The 17,444-nt window shown below is 38.4% G+C and overlaps 2 protein-coding genes across 3 annotated transcripts; one reads left to right on the plus strand and one right to left on the minus strand.

Annotated features, from left to right (window-relative positions):
• The first annotated feature begins 373 nt into the window (after positions 1–373).
• Positions 374–6,468, plus strand: LOC105034286 (uncharacterized). 2 transcript variants are annotated; one of them, XM_010909370.4, is made up of 10 exons: positions 374–869; positions 966–1,115; positions 2,590–2,804; positions 2,904–2,974; positions 3,094–3,256; positions 4,007–4,199; positions 4,659–4,814; positions 4,944–5,032; positions 6,076–6,170; positions 6,255–6,468. In XM_010909370.4, the coding sequence occupies exons 1-10, from the start codon at positions 377–379 to the stop codon at positions 6,277–6,279; spliced, it is 1,650 nt and encodes a 549-aa protein (XP_010907672.2). In that variant the 5' UTR covers positions 374–376; the 3' UTR covers positions 6,280–6,468. The 2 variants fall into 2 exon arrangements, with proteins under 2 accessions (XP_010907672.2, XP_010907673.2); XM_010909371.4 differs by having other exon boundaries at positions 6,267–6,468.
• Positions 6,469–9,914: 3,446 nt separating this feature from the next.
• Positions 9,915–15,774, minus strand: LOC105034287 (uncharacterized). Its single transcript, XM_073242500.1, has 6 exons — positions 14,585–15,774; positions 14,397–14,472; positions 11,452–11,533; positions 11,129–11,243; positions 10,178–10,234; positions 9,915–10,084 (listed from the first exon to the last, which is right to left on the minus strand). Exons 1-5 carry the CDS (start codon positions 15,001–15,003, stop codon positions 10,225–10,227), a joined length of 702 nt encoding a protein of 233 aa, XP_073098601.1. The 5' UTR covers positions 15,004–15,774; the 3' UTR covers positions 9,915–10,084; positions 10,178–10,224.
• Positions 15,775–17,444: the final 1,670 nt, after the last annotated feature.

Here is a 17,444-nt window from a genome sequence, read left to right on the forward strand (position 1 = left end):
GGTACACCAACATACAACACTGACCTGCCAGCCAAATCATCCTATCGTCGCCCCGTGGCCCTTCGCCCAGTGAGGGGTCGACATATTCGGTCCCTTCCTTCCGACATCTGCCAAAGAAAGTTCATAGTCATCGCCATCGACTACTTCACTAAGTGAGTGGAAGCCGAGCCCCTAGCACAAATTACCGAACGAAAATGAAAGATTTCGTCCAAAAATTCATCATCTTCGGATTCGAATTGGTCGCAATAAATAAAAATCGTAAATCCGGCAAATCTTGCTCAATCCTCGTTCAACTTACAGATTTTTTCTTTAAAATTTTTTGTCATCGTATCCCAAATATAGTGAATCGTATCAGTTGGTATAATTGGTGAAATTGATGGACGTCGTCTTGAGTCAAAATTTAGTCCCCAATCTTCTAAAAGGAGGGGCCCAGTCCAAGTTGTACCTTCTCCGACCGAAGGGAGAAATCGGGAAGTCAACCTACATCGATCATCCGCCGCCTCCTTCCCAGCTCGATATCTCTCTCTCGCCCCAAGTGAGCAAGAGAATGGCGTCCATCTCCCTGAGCTCTCCGAAACCCAGCCCGGAGCTCCGAGGTCTTCTATTCTCGCCCGGTCCCGCCGTCCTACCTCGTTCCCTCTTCAACTCGAGGGGAACTCGCACCCGATCATTCCGAAAGATCCGTTCTCTCGAGGTCCGGCGTCCCCGATCCGTCACTCCGGTGTCGCTGCAGCGATCCGAGCACGACGTGGTGGTGGTCGGCGCCGGGATTATCGGACTGACGATCGCGCGGCAGCTGCTTCTCTCCTCGAGCCTCTCCGTCGCCGTGGTGGACGCTGGCGTGCCCTGCTCCGGCGCCACTGGTGCTGGTGAGCTAGGGTTTTGGCTTCCTTAAAGAACCTTAGCTTTCTCGATCTTTCTATATATTGTGATGTCTATAGTTTGATTGTTCTTGATGTCATCAGGGCAAGGGTATATTTGGTTGGCAAACAAGACTCCGGGTAGTGATACATGGGAGCTCGGGATGAGAAGCAAACAGCTGTGGGAGGAGCTGGCTGATAGTATGAAGCGCCAGGGAATGGATCCACTAGATGTTATGGGTTGGAAGAAAACAGGTTTTTTATCGTAAAGTTGTGATTTTTATTGGGTTTCTTTCAATGAAACTTCCAAGTTCAGCACAGGAGTGTTATTCTTGGGAATGGCTATCTGTTCCTGCATTCTTGAGCTCTGTTTTTGCTTAACCTATGAATCATAAGAAATGCAAGTTACTGTCACTGCGAGTAAGATCTCTTTTAGAACAACGCTGCCCATGTATATACCATCTATGTGACGTTCCAAAATCAGAATTTTAGGGAGCCTGTGAGGGGTGGGGGTCCTGGGGGATCACTGTGTGCTTAATCATTGAAAGGCTACCAGTGAACTACATATTTCACTGATAGGTGGGGAATGTTGGTTCACATATAGTGAGGGCAAAAGCAACACCTATGGCCTTCACACAAAGATGATGTATGGAACAATGTAACCAGAAGTTTCGTGTGTTATATTGTTTTTATGGTCACTTACCTGTGATAATGGTGCTTACCTATGACAAAGACATAGTGCTCCACATCTTCATTGTCACAACAAATAGAACTATGTCCTCTTCTACCGAAAGTTATTTCAAGATGAGGAATGCCTCTCATTGGTGGGGGTGTATCTTTCATGCAAAGAAGGACTCACCTTTCTTTGCACGAGTGAACCATTAGATCATCCACTGGTCACTTTGAGAACTGTGCAGGTGGCTGAATGGCAAAATTCAGAGCACTTTGAGATCTTTGTGGTGGGTGATCAACAGTGGATTCATGCGAAGGAAGGTGGGTCCTTCGTTCGTCTGAAAGATACAACCTCAATCCGACTCTCACTGGATCAGATCTCAGTTTGTGTAAGATGTCTCCCTCAGTCAATCCCTTAAATGGATGAGGGTTTTACTACCACATATAGTCTACAGCAATACACCTTGATTCCTTGTGTGAAGATCTAACCATAATGTCACATCTGGTTGAATCAACAGCAATGTAATCATAAGATGTGCTGTTTTATGATCATCTACACTTTTAAGACCATTTTGTAGCAATCCACTGTTATCAGCATGAGAAGCCTGCACAGAATTAATCTAATAGGAATATCTTGGAACCAATCAAATATCAATTAAAGGACAAAGAATCATTATGAGAACCTGGGATGGAAAGGTTCTTGATCAACATGTCTTCCCTTTTCTACTATATAATTCAACAGTCTACTTTCTCCTTGTAATCTCAGTTGTCGATCGTTACTTGAGTTAGAAAATCGAACTACTGACCCTGATTGCCTATGCACTTGATTATTGGGTGTGAGTAGCAATCTGCTTCATCCATCAATCCTTGATGAAACAAACATACCTAGAGTCAATATCATCTTAAGATTTGTAATTGGGTTGTGGCAGCACTTTTTGGAAGCCTTACGATTATATTGTTAAGTTCTTTTAATTTTTTCCTGTTGAGCTATCATAATTATTAAAAGTCTTTGTTTCTATAAAAGATAACGTATTGTCATAATTTTTTTAATCGGTAGGAAGCTTATTGATTGGTAAAACATCAAGCGAGTTAGCCATGCTGGAGCTAAGGGTCAACCTTTTTAACAGAGCTGGGTTGAGGGCTGAATATTTGTCTTCCTCTTCTCTGCACTCAAAGGAACCAGCACTTGAGGTTGGAGAGGAAAGTGGAGCTGCATTTTTTCCAGAGGACTGCCAGCTGGATGCTTTCCAGGCAGTTGCTTTCATAGAAAAGGTGCCTCTGCTGCCAAATTCTTAATCTTTTGTTTCAAACTTCGACCACATTCACTATGACCTGCATGATTGGTTGATGAAAATTTCCTTAATGTAGTAGGGTAATAAGTATTTTTCTCCAGAAGGCAGATATGCAGAGTTTTATAATAATCCTGCCATTCGGTTATTAAGGTATGTTATTTTCTTTCCTTATGTTCAGGCTCAGATATTTTGCCTCTATGTCTTGATTTCTTTTGACTGAATATTTATACATGTCTACATGTTTGCTTTCTTGAAATGATATCTTGCAGATCTGAGAGAACTGGAGCAGTTGAAGGCATCCAAACTTCCCAGAACATCCTGTATGGTAAGAAGGCTGTTGTAGTGGCAGCAGGTGCCTGGAGTGGGTCCTTGATGAAAAGCTTTATAGAAAAACCAAATTCTGGTCTAAATGTGCCTGTGAAGCCTCGAAAGGTTTCTTTTCAGTATCTATACTGGCTTTTAGTTGTATAGAGCTACCATGCTTTTATCTGTGTGTATTACTTTGTTCTTAACCATTTTTCTTGTGTTATATCAAGCCCATTTAATTCTAAATTAAGTTTATAGATTAGTTTTACTTGTTGTATATGTTGACAGATGTCTCAACTGTGCTTTAAACAACAATAGTTTCCATCTGTTTCTTATAGTATTCATTCTGCTTGTTTTTTCCAAGTAGGCTCGCAGCATAATGTGGAATTTCATTTAGTTTTCTTAAATGGAATAGGATCATGATGCTTATATTCCTGCATTTAGGTGGTCTGTTGCATACTTTGCCCGAAGTTTAGGAGGATTGTTATTCTGTGGTCATCTCTGTTGAATTGTTGGTCATACTCCATCTTGGCAAGTAACCACTACTGGAGTAAGTATTTTGAGTGAATAGCGACCAGAAAAATGTTTTGCTGAGTGACAAAATGTTCAACCATTATTGCATCTATTCTTGTTGGCATTTTATGGCAGCAAATTTGCCCCTTCTGGCATAGGGGACAGTCGCAATGTTCTCTCTGTGACCTTTTTTCACATTCATTTGTTGCTTATTTGAAGCTTCTGTACCTTGGCTCAAAGTATAGGGAAAAGGGAGAACAGAAGAAGCTTAATATTGTTAACCTTGAAAAGTACTATTTAACACTTATTCTACAAGCATGGTATAGTAATGGCTAAGGGCATCCCATCCTCTTGCTTTATCAGGGCCATCTTCTTGTGTTGGAAAAATTCAATAAAATTCACTTGAACCATGGCCTGATGGAGGTAGGGTATATTGATCATCAAGCTGCTACTTTGCCTTACACATCCTTGGCTTCAGAAGCAGACGAAGATGCGCAGAAGTTGTCATCTATATCAATGACAGCTACTATGGATTCAAGGGAGAATCTTGTTTTGGGTATGTTATCCCCTTTGACTTATTTCTTTAAAAGACTACACATCATCGATCTACCTTTATGCAAAAATTGAATTTTCTATTTTAATAATTAAGTCCAAAACTACTGAGAGTAAAGCTGATGTTGCCAAAACTGGAACTTTCTTAGCCCGCTGAAACCAAAACTGGAACCAAGTTTTCGAGTCTTGGTGATTACCTGTCTTTTGAATTAACAGAGACTGCAATCTAGGTGACTGTGATGCCGATAGATGGTTCAGTTTATCCCACAGTGGTTCTTTTCATTTCCTTTATCATGGGACCTGAAATGGTTTTTTGTTTCAGATGGAATTTTCTGAAGCATCTAGCTGTGCCTCTTTAATTTCTTATATTTTTCCTTGTTTTGGCTGTGGTAAGGTTAATTTCATTAGCTATTGTTGATCACATATGTTGCTTTCTCATCTCTTTTCTAGTTTTGCATTTCAGGGAGTAGCCGCCAGTTCACTGGATTCAGTACTGAAGTAGATGAATCAATCATCAAGCAAATATTGAACCGGGCTGGAGAATTCTTTCCTGCTTTACGAGCTCTTTCTTGTGATGTCAGTCAAAACAGAAAGATAAGAATAGGACTCCGTCCTTATAGTATGCCTTATGCTCTCCAACTTACTGCATTGTGTGCTTCTGTCTATAGTGTTCCTCTGAGCTTGAATATCTTTTGCATGAAGATAGAGTTTAAGCAAAGAGCAATGACAACATTTTTGCTTATTCCAGTGCCTGATGGGAAGCCAGTCATTGGACCTGTTCCTAGTTTGCCAAATCTTTTACTTGCAACTGGACATGAAGGAAGTGGACTTTTAATGGTAACTCCAATATAACTTGTAAAAGTGATTTAATTTCAATTTATAAACAGTTATGTCATATTAGTTCTTCTCCAACATTCTTGTCGTGCCCTGCATATGCCATATCATTGGCCTTGTCTTAGATTTAGTTTTGTGATTTCAAGTTTGTGTTGTTCAGTTTCATAGAGAAACTGTCTATTTCTTGATATGTGAGCTAATAATCCATTGTCTACTCATTGCTGATACTAAGGAGTGCCTTTGGCTTATACTTTGCCAAAGGATGGTTCAAACAAACAGCTGCAGTTGTCCTTCATTAGGTACCATTAGGGCTTGGTCCTATTGTTATCTTAGTACCTTGCTGGGATTCTAAACCATGAGCTCCAAACTTGGGGCAGCTTTGACTGCATGGAGTCCCGGTTGGCATCAGGTCCTTTATTTACCATCTAACCAAAGGGTATATTTAGTGCTTTTATGCATCAACTGTTAAGTAGGCAGTTCGGTCTAAAAAGATAATCACATTTTCTAGGGCATTAGTCAAATTTGTTTTTCATCAAAAGACAGAAGCTTCTGGTCAAGATTGTGGATTCAAGAAAGAATGGGTATGGCATCTCAATAATAAATATCATAAATACATCCTGCCATAAATCAAGGAAAGTGAATATTATCCACCTAGAAAATGTTCATATTCCAAAATATGAATGGTATTTACACATAACAAGGGTTTAGTACTTTTAGGTTATATACGTATCATGAATGGTTAAATGGTGGAAAAACCCGGGTACAACATCTTATTTACAAATACTGGAAAGATGGCATGGATGCAAGGCCAGTAGTATCCATTGTCATCAACCTTTCTTTCTTGTGATCTTTTACCAAAGCAAGTTTTTGTCACTATTATTTATTTTAAAAGTGCTTGTTCACTATGTTGGTGGTGGTGCAACTTCATGGCACTTGAAGTGCTGATTAAAAATTTCATGTTATAGTCTATGCTTTTTACAGATCTGTGTTCCAAGAAGAATGCTTGTTGACTATTTTCCTTTACTGCCCTGGTTGCTTTTCTTCAGGCATTGGGTACTGCTGAAATGGTTACTGATATGATCCTTGGCAACTCTGACAAAGTAGATTGCACGCCATTCTCCATACAAGGTAGATTTTGCAGGTAATTTGTCGATAACTTTAAACACTTTCTCGGAATCAAGAAATAAGCGGATAACTGCAAATTGCATTCTTATGTTGACTGTAGTCTTGATTACAGTGAGGGATCGTGACCTTTTAGAAGAGTTGCTTCACCCTGCTCGTGGCTGTGGATGAAGTATTTTGGGTTCAAGCTGGAAAACTTCAGAACCAAGACATTTGATCCATTTCACAAAGTGCTTCACATTCACAACCAATTTAATTCTAATGGTAGAGTGCATCTCTGCCAACTATATTTTAAATATATTTTTCAATCTTGTGAACTTTATTTGGTACTTATGCACTCCTGCGATCATCAGTCATCACAGCTGAACTGATGACATATAAACATGCATTACCAGTGGTGAAGCATTTAGGCAAGAAAAGTAGTCTGTTATGAGTTTCCAGATTCTAGTGATGCCCTGGGGTTGTCTGACAGTTGTCATGGCACACTCCATGAGGTGCTTGCATCCCACTAGATGAAGAATGGAGATAGCTTGGCCTGTTTTCAACAACACCATATATATGCAAATTATGCTGATATAGTAACTCGCTTCTTGACAGGATAGATGTTAAGTTTTTTTTTTTTCTTTTTGCCAAAAAAAAAAAAAACAAAGGGGCAGAGCCTTAACCATGGATGGAAGAGTATAGTTGACATCGAACTCACAAAAGCAGGTCGCTATAAAGTATTGGTCTTCTATTAGCCTCTGCTATAACACTGGTACTCCCAAATTAAGGCCCTGCTAATGACTGTTGGAATCGCCACTGTTGGTTGTTATAATAAAAAGTGCAGATCTGTTTACCGAACAGAGACTGAATAGAAAATGCTTCTTTAGCTGATGGGGAAATTTGATTTTAGAAAAATTATTCTACAAAGGTGACAGAGTACAGTGTTTGCTTAAAAAGCCTGTTACATGTACAAAACCTTAAAAAGTGCCCAAAACCATTACAAGGGCTGTCAATTTTATAAATAAAAGCGGTTTTTCGTAAACATCGTGAGCTGCTTTCAATCTTGCACTGAAACAACTAGGAAACAGCTGAAATTCTGAAAAATTAGCATATTTGCATTTGATTAACCTGAGTACTAGAGTCTTCCGATGAGCAAAGATATGATCGCACTTTTGCTTCAGGAGTGTCTTATATACCTCCCGAAACAAACGTGGTTTTCAAATTTGGCTTAAGCCACATTTTATTTGACTAGAACATTGCGTTTATCACAAGCCAGGAGAACAAGATCTACTGCAGTACCCTCTCTTCAGCACACGGGAGGTTTACATTGAGCGGAGCAGTGATCCTGAGGGATAATCTCTACCATTTTTTTTTTTTTCCCCTAAAGCCATCGCCTTTTTCATTTAAAAAGAAAAAATTTAGTGCAGCTTTAGTTTACTTTTAAATTGTCACTGGAAACTTTCTCCTTCATCCCAAGGCAAGATTGTTCCCCACTTTGGAGGGATTCCATCACAATTATTATTACTATTATTATTATTATTATTTTTACAGCGAACATCCCTATAATCCTAAATTTACATCTGAATCTCTAACAAAATCAATAAACAGAGTAAAAATAGAAGCTCTCCACATGCATCTATCCATCATCGACGGACACTCACGTGCCAAGACAGCACCAGGAAACCCGGGCGTCTTCCCCGTGCGGGAGCCCTGCTTCTTCGCCGCCGGAGGAGCGATCGACGCGAAGGCTCTTCGGATCAGGAAGGACAAGCAACAGGGTAGGGAAGCAGCAGCAGCAGTACGGGAGGAGAAGCGACGCCGCCCTGCTCCCCATCGCCTCTACCACCAACACCACCACATACACCATCCCCACCGCCACTATCCCCATCGCAAGCCATGCCTCCTCCTCCCCCGCCATTATTATACTCCCCATCCCCATCCAAGAGAGGCTAAGAATAAAAGACGAGAGAGAGAGAGAGAGAGCAGGGCGTGGCACTGTGAAGCTGGTTTGGTAGCTCTTCTTGTGCCTTTAGATGGATAAGACTATAAGTGGCCGGTCTGTTTAAATAGAAAGGAGGAGATAGGATAGCTCTAAACGACAAAGGAAGGTGGGCCCATTTGGTCTGAGGAATCTGTCTAATTGCTGGCTGGAGGGGGGCGGACGGATAGGGGGGATGGTATAGATTACCAGTTGGCAGGGTTCGATGAATGAGTCCAGTCCATTATCAGCAGTGATTCTTAGAACCAAGTATATGGAGCTTGGTGCGAGCAAAAAGCTTTGTCAAAACTTGTCAAAACCACCACTCGTACATGCACCGGACCTGGGAACGAGGGGGAATGATCGTGGCAAGAAAGTGCCAGTCCATGTGTTGTGATCTTTAGTTGGATTCTTGGAATTTGGTATCGGAAACAGCATAGGCATTAGGGCCGTCCCATCATTCTGCTTGCAACGATTATCATTTCCTCCCTGCGATGTCCATTGATATATATTAATAGATTAATAAAATATATTAGAATAAATTATAAAAATTCTTATTTAGATTTATGTTTATCATATTTATATTCAATAATTTAAAAGATTTATACCTATATTCAGTTAAATTAACAATATAAGTAAATTATTCACGTTATGTAAAAGATCAAAATCATCTCACTCTGCCTCCTATATACCTCTAACATTTTCATCATTCTCTCCCTTCCTCTATCTCTCCTCCTCTTTTTTCTTCTCTTTACTTAACTTATGCTTCATCAACAACGACATCTTCAACAACATCATCATCATTGGTGGTGGGCCTCCCTAAATATATCTAGCATCCTCCGGCACCACTGCTTCTCTTTCTCTATCCCCTCTTCTCTTCTTCTCTTCATCTTATCTTTTATCAACCTTATCACGATGATTTATCCGAAAACAATGTCACCATCAGCAACAATATCATTGAAAAAGCTACCAATGACTTTTGCATCTAAGAGATGCTCCAATGATGCTGCCAAAGGAAAAGCTTTCTCCCTACCATTCGAGGCCAACGACCGGCAAACCAATTCATGGATTTCCCATGACCGAAGGGCATGATGGAGATGTTCCCTCGTAGTAATCAGGTGATGGAGGATTTATGGTCGTACGCTCGCTGCTTGGACCTCCTTAAACACATTAAGTTTAAGGCAAGGATGGTGGGGATTGAGTACGTGGGAGCATCCGAGGAGGAGACCATGGCGTGGGAGCTGTGAACTAAAAATGGGGTGTTTGGTGATGGTGAGAAAAGGGGAGTAGCAACTTAAAGTGCATGGTGGAAAGCAAGATAAAAAACAGAAGTGAAAATTGCTATAACTTTGATCACTTAAGATTCCTTTTGTCATTTTATAATTTTTTTTATCTGATATGATATTTTGATCTAATGGTTTGACTAATATTTTGTTAAATCATGAATTAAAATTTTGATAAAAATATATCTCAGGAAGATAAAAATGTATATTTTGTGAATTAGTCGGTATAAATAAAATTTAGTCTTAATCTCATGGAGGTTTTTATAATTTACTTAAAGTATTAATATAGTATATCCAAATCCAAAAACAATAATACAGTCATATTAGTATATCCAAATCCATAGACAATAATACATCCATATTAATATACTAAATATTAGTGCTATCTTGAAATAAAACAATATAAATTAAAATTGAAAGGGCAAACATGTCTAATTTTAAAAATCACTTTTTTCCAGCAATTATACTGAGATAGTGTCCAAACAAAACTTTCTCATCCATGGATAAAATTCAAACAAAATTATGACAAAATTATGACCATTAATTGGGATAATGACATCCATCTGAACGAATACAAAATTCTATTCCAATTAAATCCATGTAGAATTAAACCCATCTAATACAAAGCCAAGTGTCAAAGCGAAGGACCTCTATCCTGTCTTTTGCACCTTTTTCTTCAAGAAGATGAACCTAGACAAGAAAAAATTCAGAAAAAATCAAGATATGGATGGGGCCTAGAAACCAAGTCTTAGCAGAAAGAACTGTAAATTTTACCAAACATACCAGGTAGCACCTCTTTTACAAAGAAATTTCTGACCAGTTGAGCCAAGTCAGCCCCTGCTGAGGATAGACAAACAAGAATACATCAGCTAAAAATATAAATATAGTATTTTATTTTATTTTCTATAAAAGAAGGAAAAGATCCACCCAAACTATAATTAAATACTTAAGAAGATACCATCCAAGACTTAAATCCACCATCTTTACTTGCCATGATGCAAAAAGCTGTAACCACTGGAGAAGGCAGTTCCAGTTCTCATTTTTAACAAATTTGTTTTAATTCATTATAGAGTTGCTACATAGGTAGGGAAACATAAGCAACGTACGTAATTTTTACACTTATTTAAGTCTGCTTTAAAAAACTTGATTTTGGTCAGCCCAAGGTCAGACCGTTTGCCCTTTCTCAGCTACTCTTAGAGGGGTAGCCTGCGGTAAATAGTGACAATGCCACGAATTTATAGCCCAATGCAGCTTGCTGTGACAAAACTTTCTAATGGATCAAAATAGCTTCAATATGAGCTCCCAGTAATTGAGGTCACATACAGAAAACTGCCATTAGATGAAGCTCACGCTGGACAAAATGGAAGGAGATAAACCAGCAAATGGGTGACTGAGGACTTTTGCAAGGGAAGCACCACAGTTGCCTTGCAGGCTTGCAGTTCCAAAGGGCCGGAGCCTGGAAGAACCACCGGTCGTACCATCCCCACAGTATCACAAAAAAAGGGTGAAGTAGATGGAGGCAAAACAACAGACTCCATGAAACATGCATGCAAAACTTACAACAGTACAGTGCAAAGAAAAATGGTAAAGTTGTAGCCAGGGGAAAAAAACATCTTGATCCAGCAAAGAGATTCACAAACACCATTAAATATCCTTACACAAGTATTGATATTTTGTAGATGCTGTCACAGTGATATTTTGCAGAACAGCACAGAAGAAAGCAAATTCACTTACATGCAAGTAAGTTCGCCATCTACATCGTCTTTGAGCTTGAGCTCAAATGTCTCATCTACACATGAGTACCAGTCAAGCTCAGGTTCCAGAAGAAGATCCTCTAATTTGTCATTATCTGGAAATAGCAGCTATTAAGAAAGCTGAAACTTACCATGGATTTGTGATAATTGAGAATTATGTGATCAGATAATGCAATGACAAGTGTGATTGCGAGAATCAAGGGCACATAGTTGTGAGAGAAACTATTATATGGGTAAAAAGTCTATCTGAATTTCCTCTCTGTTGGGTGTGGGGGAGAGAGAGAGAGAGAGAGAGAGAAGGACCTGAATTCAAGTGAGATCTGGCCCTGAGAGGAAGCATCTCTGGCTCTAACTTCATGATGTCTTCAGTAGTATCAGCAGCATCCTAAACAGAAGTATTGCAAAATTGAAGGCTGGTTCTAGAATGAACCAAGAATCTATTCCTACAACAATAAACTAGGCCAGCAGTTACTGATATGTGCGCCTACTACACATAGTTAATGACATCCTAAAATTATATAATAAAGGGGTCACCCCAAATAATAAGAACCAACAGCTAACCTGAAAAATATAGTCCATTAATGGTATGAGCAAAACATACCCTTGTATATTTCTGTGATTTATAACATGTCAATAAAAAACCAAATGCCGAAACAAAATAAAAACTAGAGTGAAGAACTAGAAAATTCATAGACTGGGCAATAAAGCTTGATGCAGGGAGACAACTTGCGTGCTCATATAAGTGCCTTCCCAGGTCCTGGGCCAACAATAGCAGCATAAAGATAGATGAGCAACATGGGATCCAAGCAAAGGCATTAGGTGAAGAAGGTTTGAGCTTCAGCTTAAGTCATGAGAACTGCCCAGGGGATGAAAACAAGGGATTGGCTATAAGAAAGAGAAAATAACCAGAATTACAAAATAATGAAGACATAAATGGGACTAACAAGGTGTTGCATTCATGCACCATAGACCTAGGAACCGAACAAAAGAATCATAAGAGCTTGCTAGTTATGCTAGTAAAATGACATAGCAAGCATGGTATCAAAGATGAGGTCCAAATGGGGCAACATCACATACTTGCTTTGGTTCCATTCTGTATTATAAGTTAAACAAGATAGTCTACCTTTTCTGCTGATATGCAGCAGGTTCATATTTATCATTTCTCCAGTAGTTTATTTTTACTCTTTAAATCAAGTGCCAAACTGAGGTGATCTCTATTATTTGACACTAACATCTCACACTATTTCAACATGTTCAAATGAGCAAGTGATTCAGAAACAGCTTAGAAAAAAGTAATAATTAAAATCTAGAATTCAATTTCAGAAGCTGAACCGGTACAGGGTCAGTTTAGCATGCTGACACTCTGTACACCCTCTGCACCGACCATAGGTTTTGTACCGATATGGTACAATACACTAGATAAGGGGTGGTATGCACTGGTACAGGAAAACTTTGATTATACTTACAGACTTCAACTTCAGAACTCTTGCAGCAAATAAAAATACAAAAGGATAGATTTAAAGAATTTGACTAGGTAACCATATCATAACACTAATTAACAGTGTTTCAACCCAGTCCTTGAGCCCAAACAACTCAGTGTCTAACAGTATCACTTCAAAAGGTTGATGAAGTCTACTTTGGCCTTGCACCAGGGGATCTAACAGATACACATCCAAAAGCAGAAACGCGGGCATCACATGACAACACTTGGCATATCTAAATAAAGGGCAATAGTTTTTACACATAAAACAGAGCATTATGTGATCTTACATTGACTTTAAGCATTACTTTCAGAATGTCTCTTCTGATCATGTCCATTTTAACCTAGCCCTAACTCCTGCTAAGAGGCTTATAATTGCATCACTATACTATTATGCATTAGAAGTAATTTTCTAAGTTCCACAGGCTATTTTCATCTTACAGCAAAAGATTGACAATTATCACAGGAGATACTGGCAAACTAAAAGCTTTACACAGACTGATACCAGACAATGAACAATTGCTCCACTAAATTATTTTCTTCTTTAGCGTTAATTGTCCTTGAAGAAGAATAACAGTAATGAATTCATGAATTTGAATACGTGACAATCAGATGGGGAAATAACTGCAACTTTCTTACCTCAACATATATTCTAAACTCCGGTTCAAGTAATTCAAGGATTCTACTATTTTTATGTAGCTTAGTGTTTGCCAAAGTTCCAAGAAAAGTTTGAGAGATATGGGATTCTACATCAGAAACCTGCATTGCACACAGCAGCAACCAATGTGTATTCAGAAAAAAATGGAAATGATCCTAGGACAACAATTGGCATACTTTACAATCAACAGCTAAAACCACAACATTCGTAAGCCTATTTCTAAAGGCCCCTTACGACTACAATAATATACATGAATATATTAGAATCCAAAGTTGAGTGAGCATTGAATGTCTGCAGATGAACTACTAGATCTGCCAAGTGTCAGGGTTTATTTGTGGAAGTTCAATTGACATCTGCTGAAAAAAGATAGCTGATCTCCCTTGCCAGCTGATGCGCAACACCAATAAAACTTCAAACCAGTATAGCATCCACAACAATATAATACATAGGTTTTGCTATCCTAGACTACCACATATATATCGCTTCTCCTTTTGTTATTATTAGATAAAAATCAGTTTACGAATGTCCTCAAGATCCTATGAGTCTTTTCAGTCATAAAATTTCAGATTACCATCATGGGATGTATCACATTTTTTTTAGGTCATGCAAGATCACTAAATGGCATGGTGAAGGAGGTGGGTCCTACTCCAAAGTCTAATAAGATAAAATTCTGAATGGTTTAAAACTTTGCAAGAAAATTAATTTAAAGTGAGGATTACGGATTCTCATCCACACACAAGTGAGGATCTTCAAAACATGTCACCTACATAGAAAGAAAAAGTTTATTATAATGTTATACATATTAATGTTAATGATCTAATCAAATATTAAAATAAATATCACCAGATTGACATAAATATTTTGATTGTTAAGGAAGGAAATAAGGAGAAATGCTCAATTATGTGAAGTACTCAGTCTACCATGTACTTGTGAAGGATGCATTTGTTCCAGTCCTAACACATAAAAATGGTTCTAGTCCATTCCCCACTCATGCCCCCTTAAGTTACATGAAGATGCATGAAAAGAAGAGAGCCTAACAGGCATGATTTTATATATTATTGCTGCTTTGATATAACAAAAGGGCAAGAACATTTGCATACGGCCACATACCACCACTAGCAATCCAAAATTATAGGCCATGTCAGTCCATTCACGAAGTGCAGACATTACTTTATCCACTTTCTTTCTCACACCGGAGTTAGACAGACATGAAAAGATACAATTGTAACCATATAAAATGTAAAAGAATAGAAAAATACACAAATTAGATACGAAAATGGAGCTGATGAGAACCATGCAAAGAAAAACTCAAAGAGAAGCATTTACGTTCTTCATCCTTTTCTCTCTGTGGTTTTCGCTGCTCAGTTCCTGTAAAATGGGCATGCTCAATTCCCTCCTTGGCCCACTCATGACATTTCCTTATTTCCTCGGCAGTCAGAAAACTATTCTTCGAGGCATTCTTGGGGTTCTCATGACCACGAACTGCAGCCTTATCCTTCAAAGTATAACCCTTTTGTGCACCCACTGGCAGAAGCTTTCCAGCTTTCGAAAGATCTTGCAAAGCTTTCCGTTCATGACGTGCTGGCTTTGCAGGCTTGGGCACATCAGCCTTTATACTATCGACACCTTTGCCCGATATTAGAACAAGAATCATGTTCCTCCGATTCCCAAAAATAAAATAAAATAAAATAAAATAAAAATCCAAACACAAATGCATACCAGAAAGTTACATTAGAAATTAAAGTACCAATAGATAGTACCTCTATGGAAGGGCAAATTTTCATCTAGAACAAAGATTGGAGTTTGGGAGGCCATGTGAACCTGCTCGAATCAACCTTTCGAAGCCCAAAAAAAAGCAACATGATACACCCAAGATAAGGTGCGAGAACTCAGAGAGCGCTTATCCTAATCAAATATATAGAAATAACTAGAAAAACCAGTGCAGAAACGGCATCAAAAAGCAGCCATAAAAGTTATACGGTTCAATTTTCACCATTTGTCTTCGGTGAACTGGGACATTTACCATTCAAAGATTATAGGACTTGCACATTTGATCAAAACACATGTCCACAACTCGCCGATTAAGAAAATAACCCACCAAGGCAGGCAGATGCATATATTAACTTTAAGGGACTTTAAATCCAAACAGCACCTCCGAAAAAAATCACACGCACTGATTTAAACCCTTGAAACAAAAATAAGGTTCTGGTATCCTCTTTTATGCAAGTCTTGAGAGATCCCAAAAAAAAATAAAACCTTTGTATGAATTCAAAAAAAAAAAAAAGAAAAGAAAACATGATCGTCTCCAAAAAATGGAATAGGAACGAGAGACCTCATCTCCAAAAAATGGGAAAGGAACGAGAGTCCTTCCGAGAGATGGATTTGCGTCTGGTAGAAGAAAAAGAAACCCTATTCGATGAGATTTGAGCGTTGTCTTCCGTCAAAAATCCTGGTAGGAGCGTTCTCTCTTTCTCAGCGATAGCGGAGAAGAAAGTATTGCCGAGCGAGTCGGAAGTGAGGGAGGGAGAGGAACATTCGGATACAAGGCAGAAAGACTAAAATGCCCCTAGTCCTCTCAAGGACCACGATCGTCCGTGTTGATGCCTTCTGTTCTTCCAACGGGTACCATCGTCCCAATCGAATTTCCGCAGCGACCCTTTTTGGTAATTAGAAGAATCTGAGGAAACCGGCAAGGGACTTATTTATTCTTTCTCCATTTTCTTTTATCTGTTTCTCTATTCTATTTATTTATTTTTAGAGTAGGCTAGCATGGCGCTTGTGTTGCATATTAATATTTGGATATATTTTTAAAATAAATTTATATTATATATTATATTTTTTTATAATTATATGTTCTGATGATTAGTATAAGTTTTAAGATAGAGAAAATAGATTAAATTTTGAAAAAGAGATTGGAGAAGGAAGTTTAGATATCGAATATTTGCAATTGTAAATTTGAGATAGAGAAGTTCAGATTGTATCTTTTGCATATAGAATAATTGGTCTTCTTTCCAACTTTAACTATTGGATCGTGTTTTGTATAACTTTTGACAAAGTGATTTCTTTCATCTACAATATAGATTATAAAGTTAACAATATATTTAAAAAACTGTATAAAATACAATCCAATATCTATGTATGCTTCTCTTTCCAAAAAATTAATATGTTATTTATTTTTTGCTTAATAAAATTTTACTTGCAAAATAAATAAAATTTCATTATGAGATAAATTTGGCAGATCCAGCAGACCTATTTTTTTTATTTTATTTTTTTATTTATTTTTCGAGATAATTTAAGGGACCTTTTTTGACTGCCAGCTATCCATCCATGTGGTATCCATATAATGAGCTAAGGTGACATCTACTTAATTGGGTATGCGGACTAGAGCTTCCATAAATAGAGTATTGACCTCCTCGAAGGGCCAACAAAGATGCCTCGCAGCTAACTTTCAACAATTATGCACGATTAGCGAACTTAGCTCGCCTTTGTGATGAGCATGCATGGCATGGCCAACCAAGCCAGCTTGCGCATGCAAATGTGGTGTTTCACTCAAAATCCACAAGCTCAACTAAATCTTCTTCTTCTTCTAATTGCTTGTCTAAACAATTTCGTTCAAAATAAGTTGGTGCAATACTTGTCATATTGCTCGGAAGTAGAAACATTCCTATGATGTGGGTGACTGGTGGGTATAATTTATGGATTTCCCATAGATTGTGGATTGGCCAGGCTTAAACAATCAGAGTAGTAACATTGAGTCCATATAAAGTTGTAATGAACTAACCTGAGCAAGCTTTGTATTGCTAACGCTTGGTTTGTTATTATCAAAAAGAGCAATCAAACTCGATTTGAACTTATCTAGAAACGCTCCAACTTGATCTGTTTCCTGATTGAAAGAAATAATTGCCAAGTTGAGCTCAAGTCACCATCTATTTTATGAGGCAAGCTTTGAATTAAATATTTCTGAGCCTATCAATGAATTTGAGCTGGACCCATTCCCGACAGTTTGGTTTGGCTTGAACTTAACTTGCTTCCCAGTTCAAAGCTCGCAATTGAGATCACCATCTAATTGCAGCCCAAATTATAGATGCATTGAGACCATGACTGTGCCATGAGTGTGGAAGTGCATCTCGCCTCATTAGGGAGTGCAGAGGACTTGCT

This window comes from Elaeis guineensis, chromosome 8 (genome assembly GCF_000442705.2).
Source record: "Elaeis guineensis isolate ETL-2024a chromosome 8, EG11, whole genome shotgun sequence".
Classification (NCBI taxonomy): Eukaryota; Viridiplantae; Streptophyta; class Magnoliopsida; order Arecales; family Arecaceae; genus Elaeis; species Elaeis guineensis.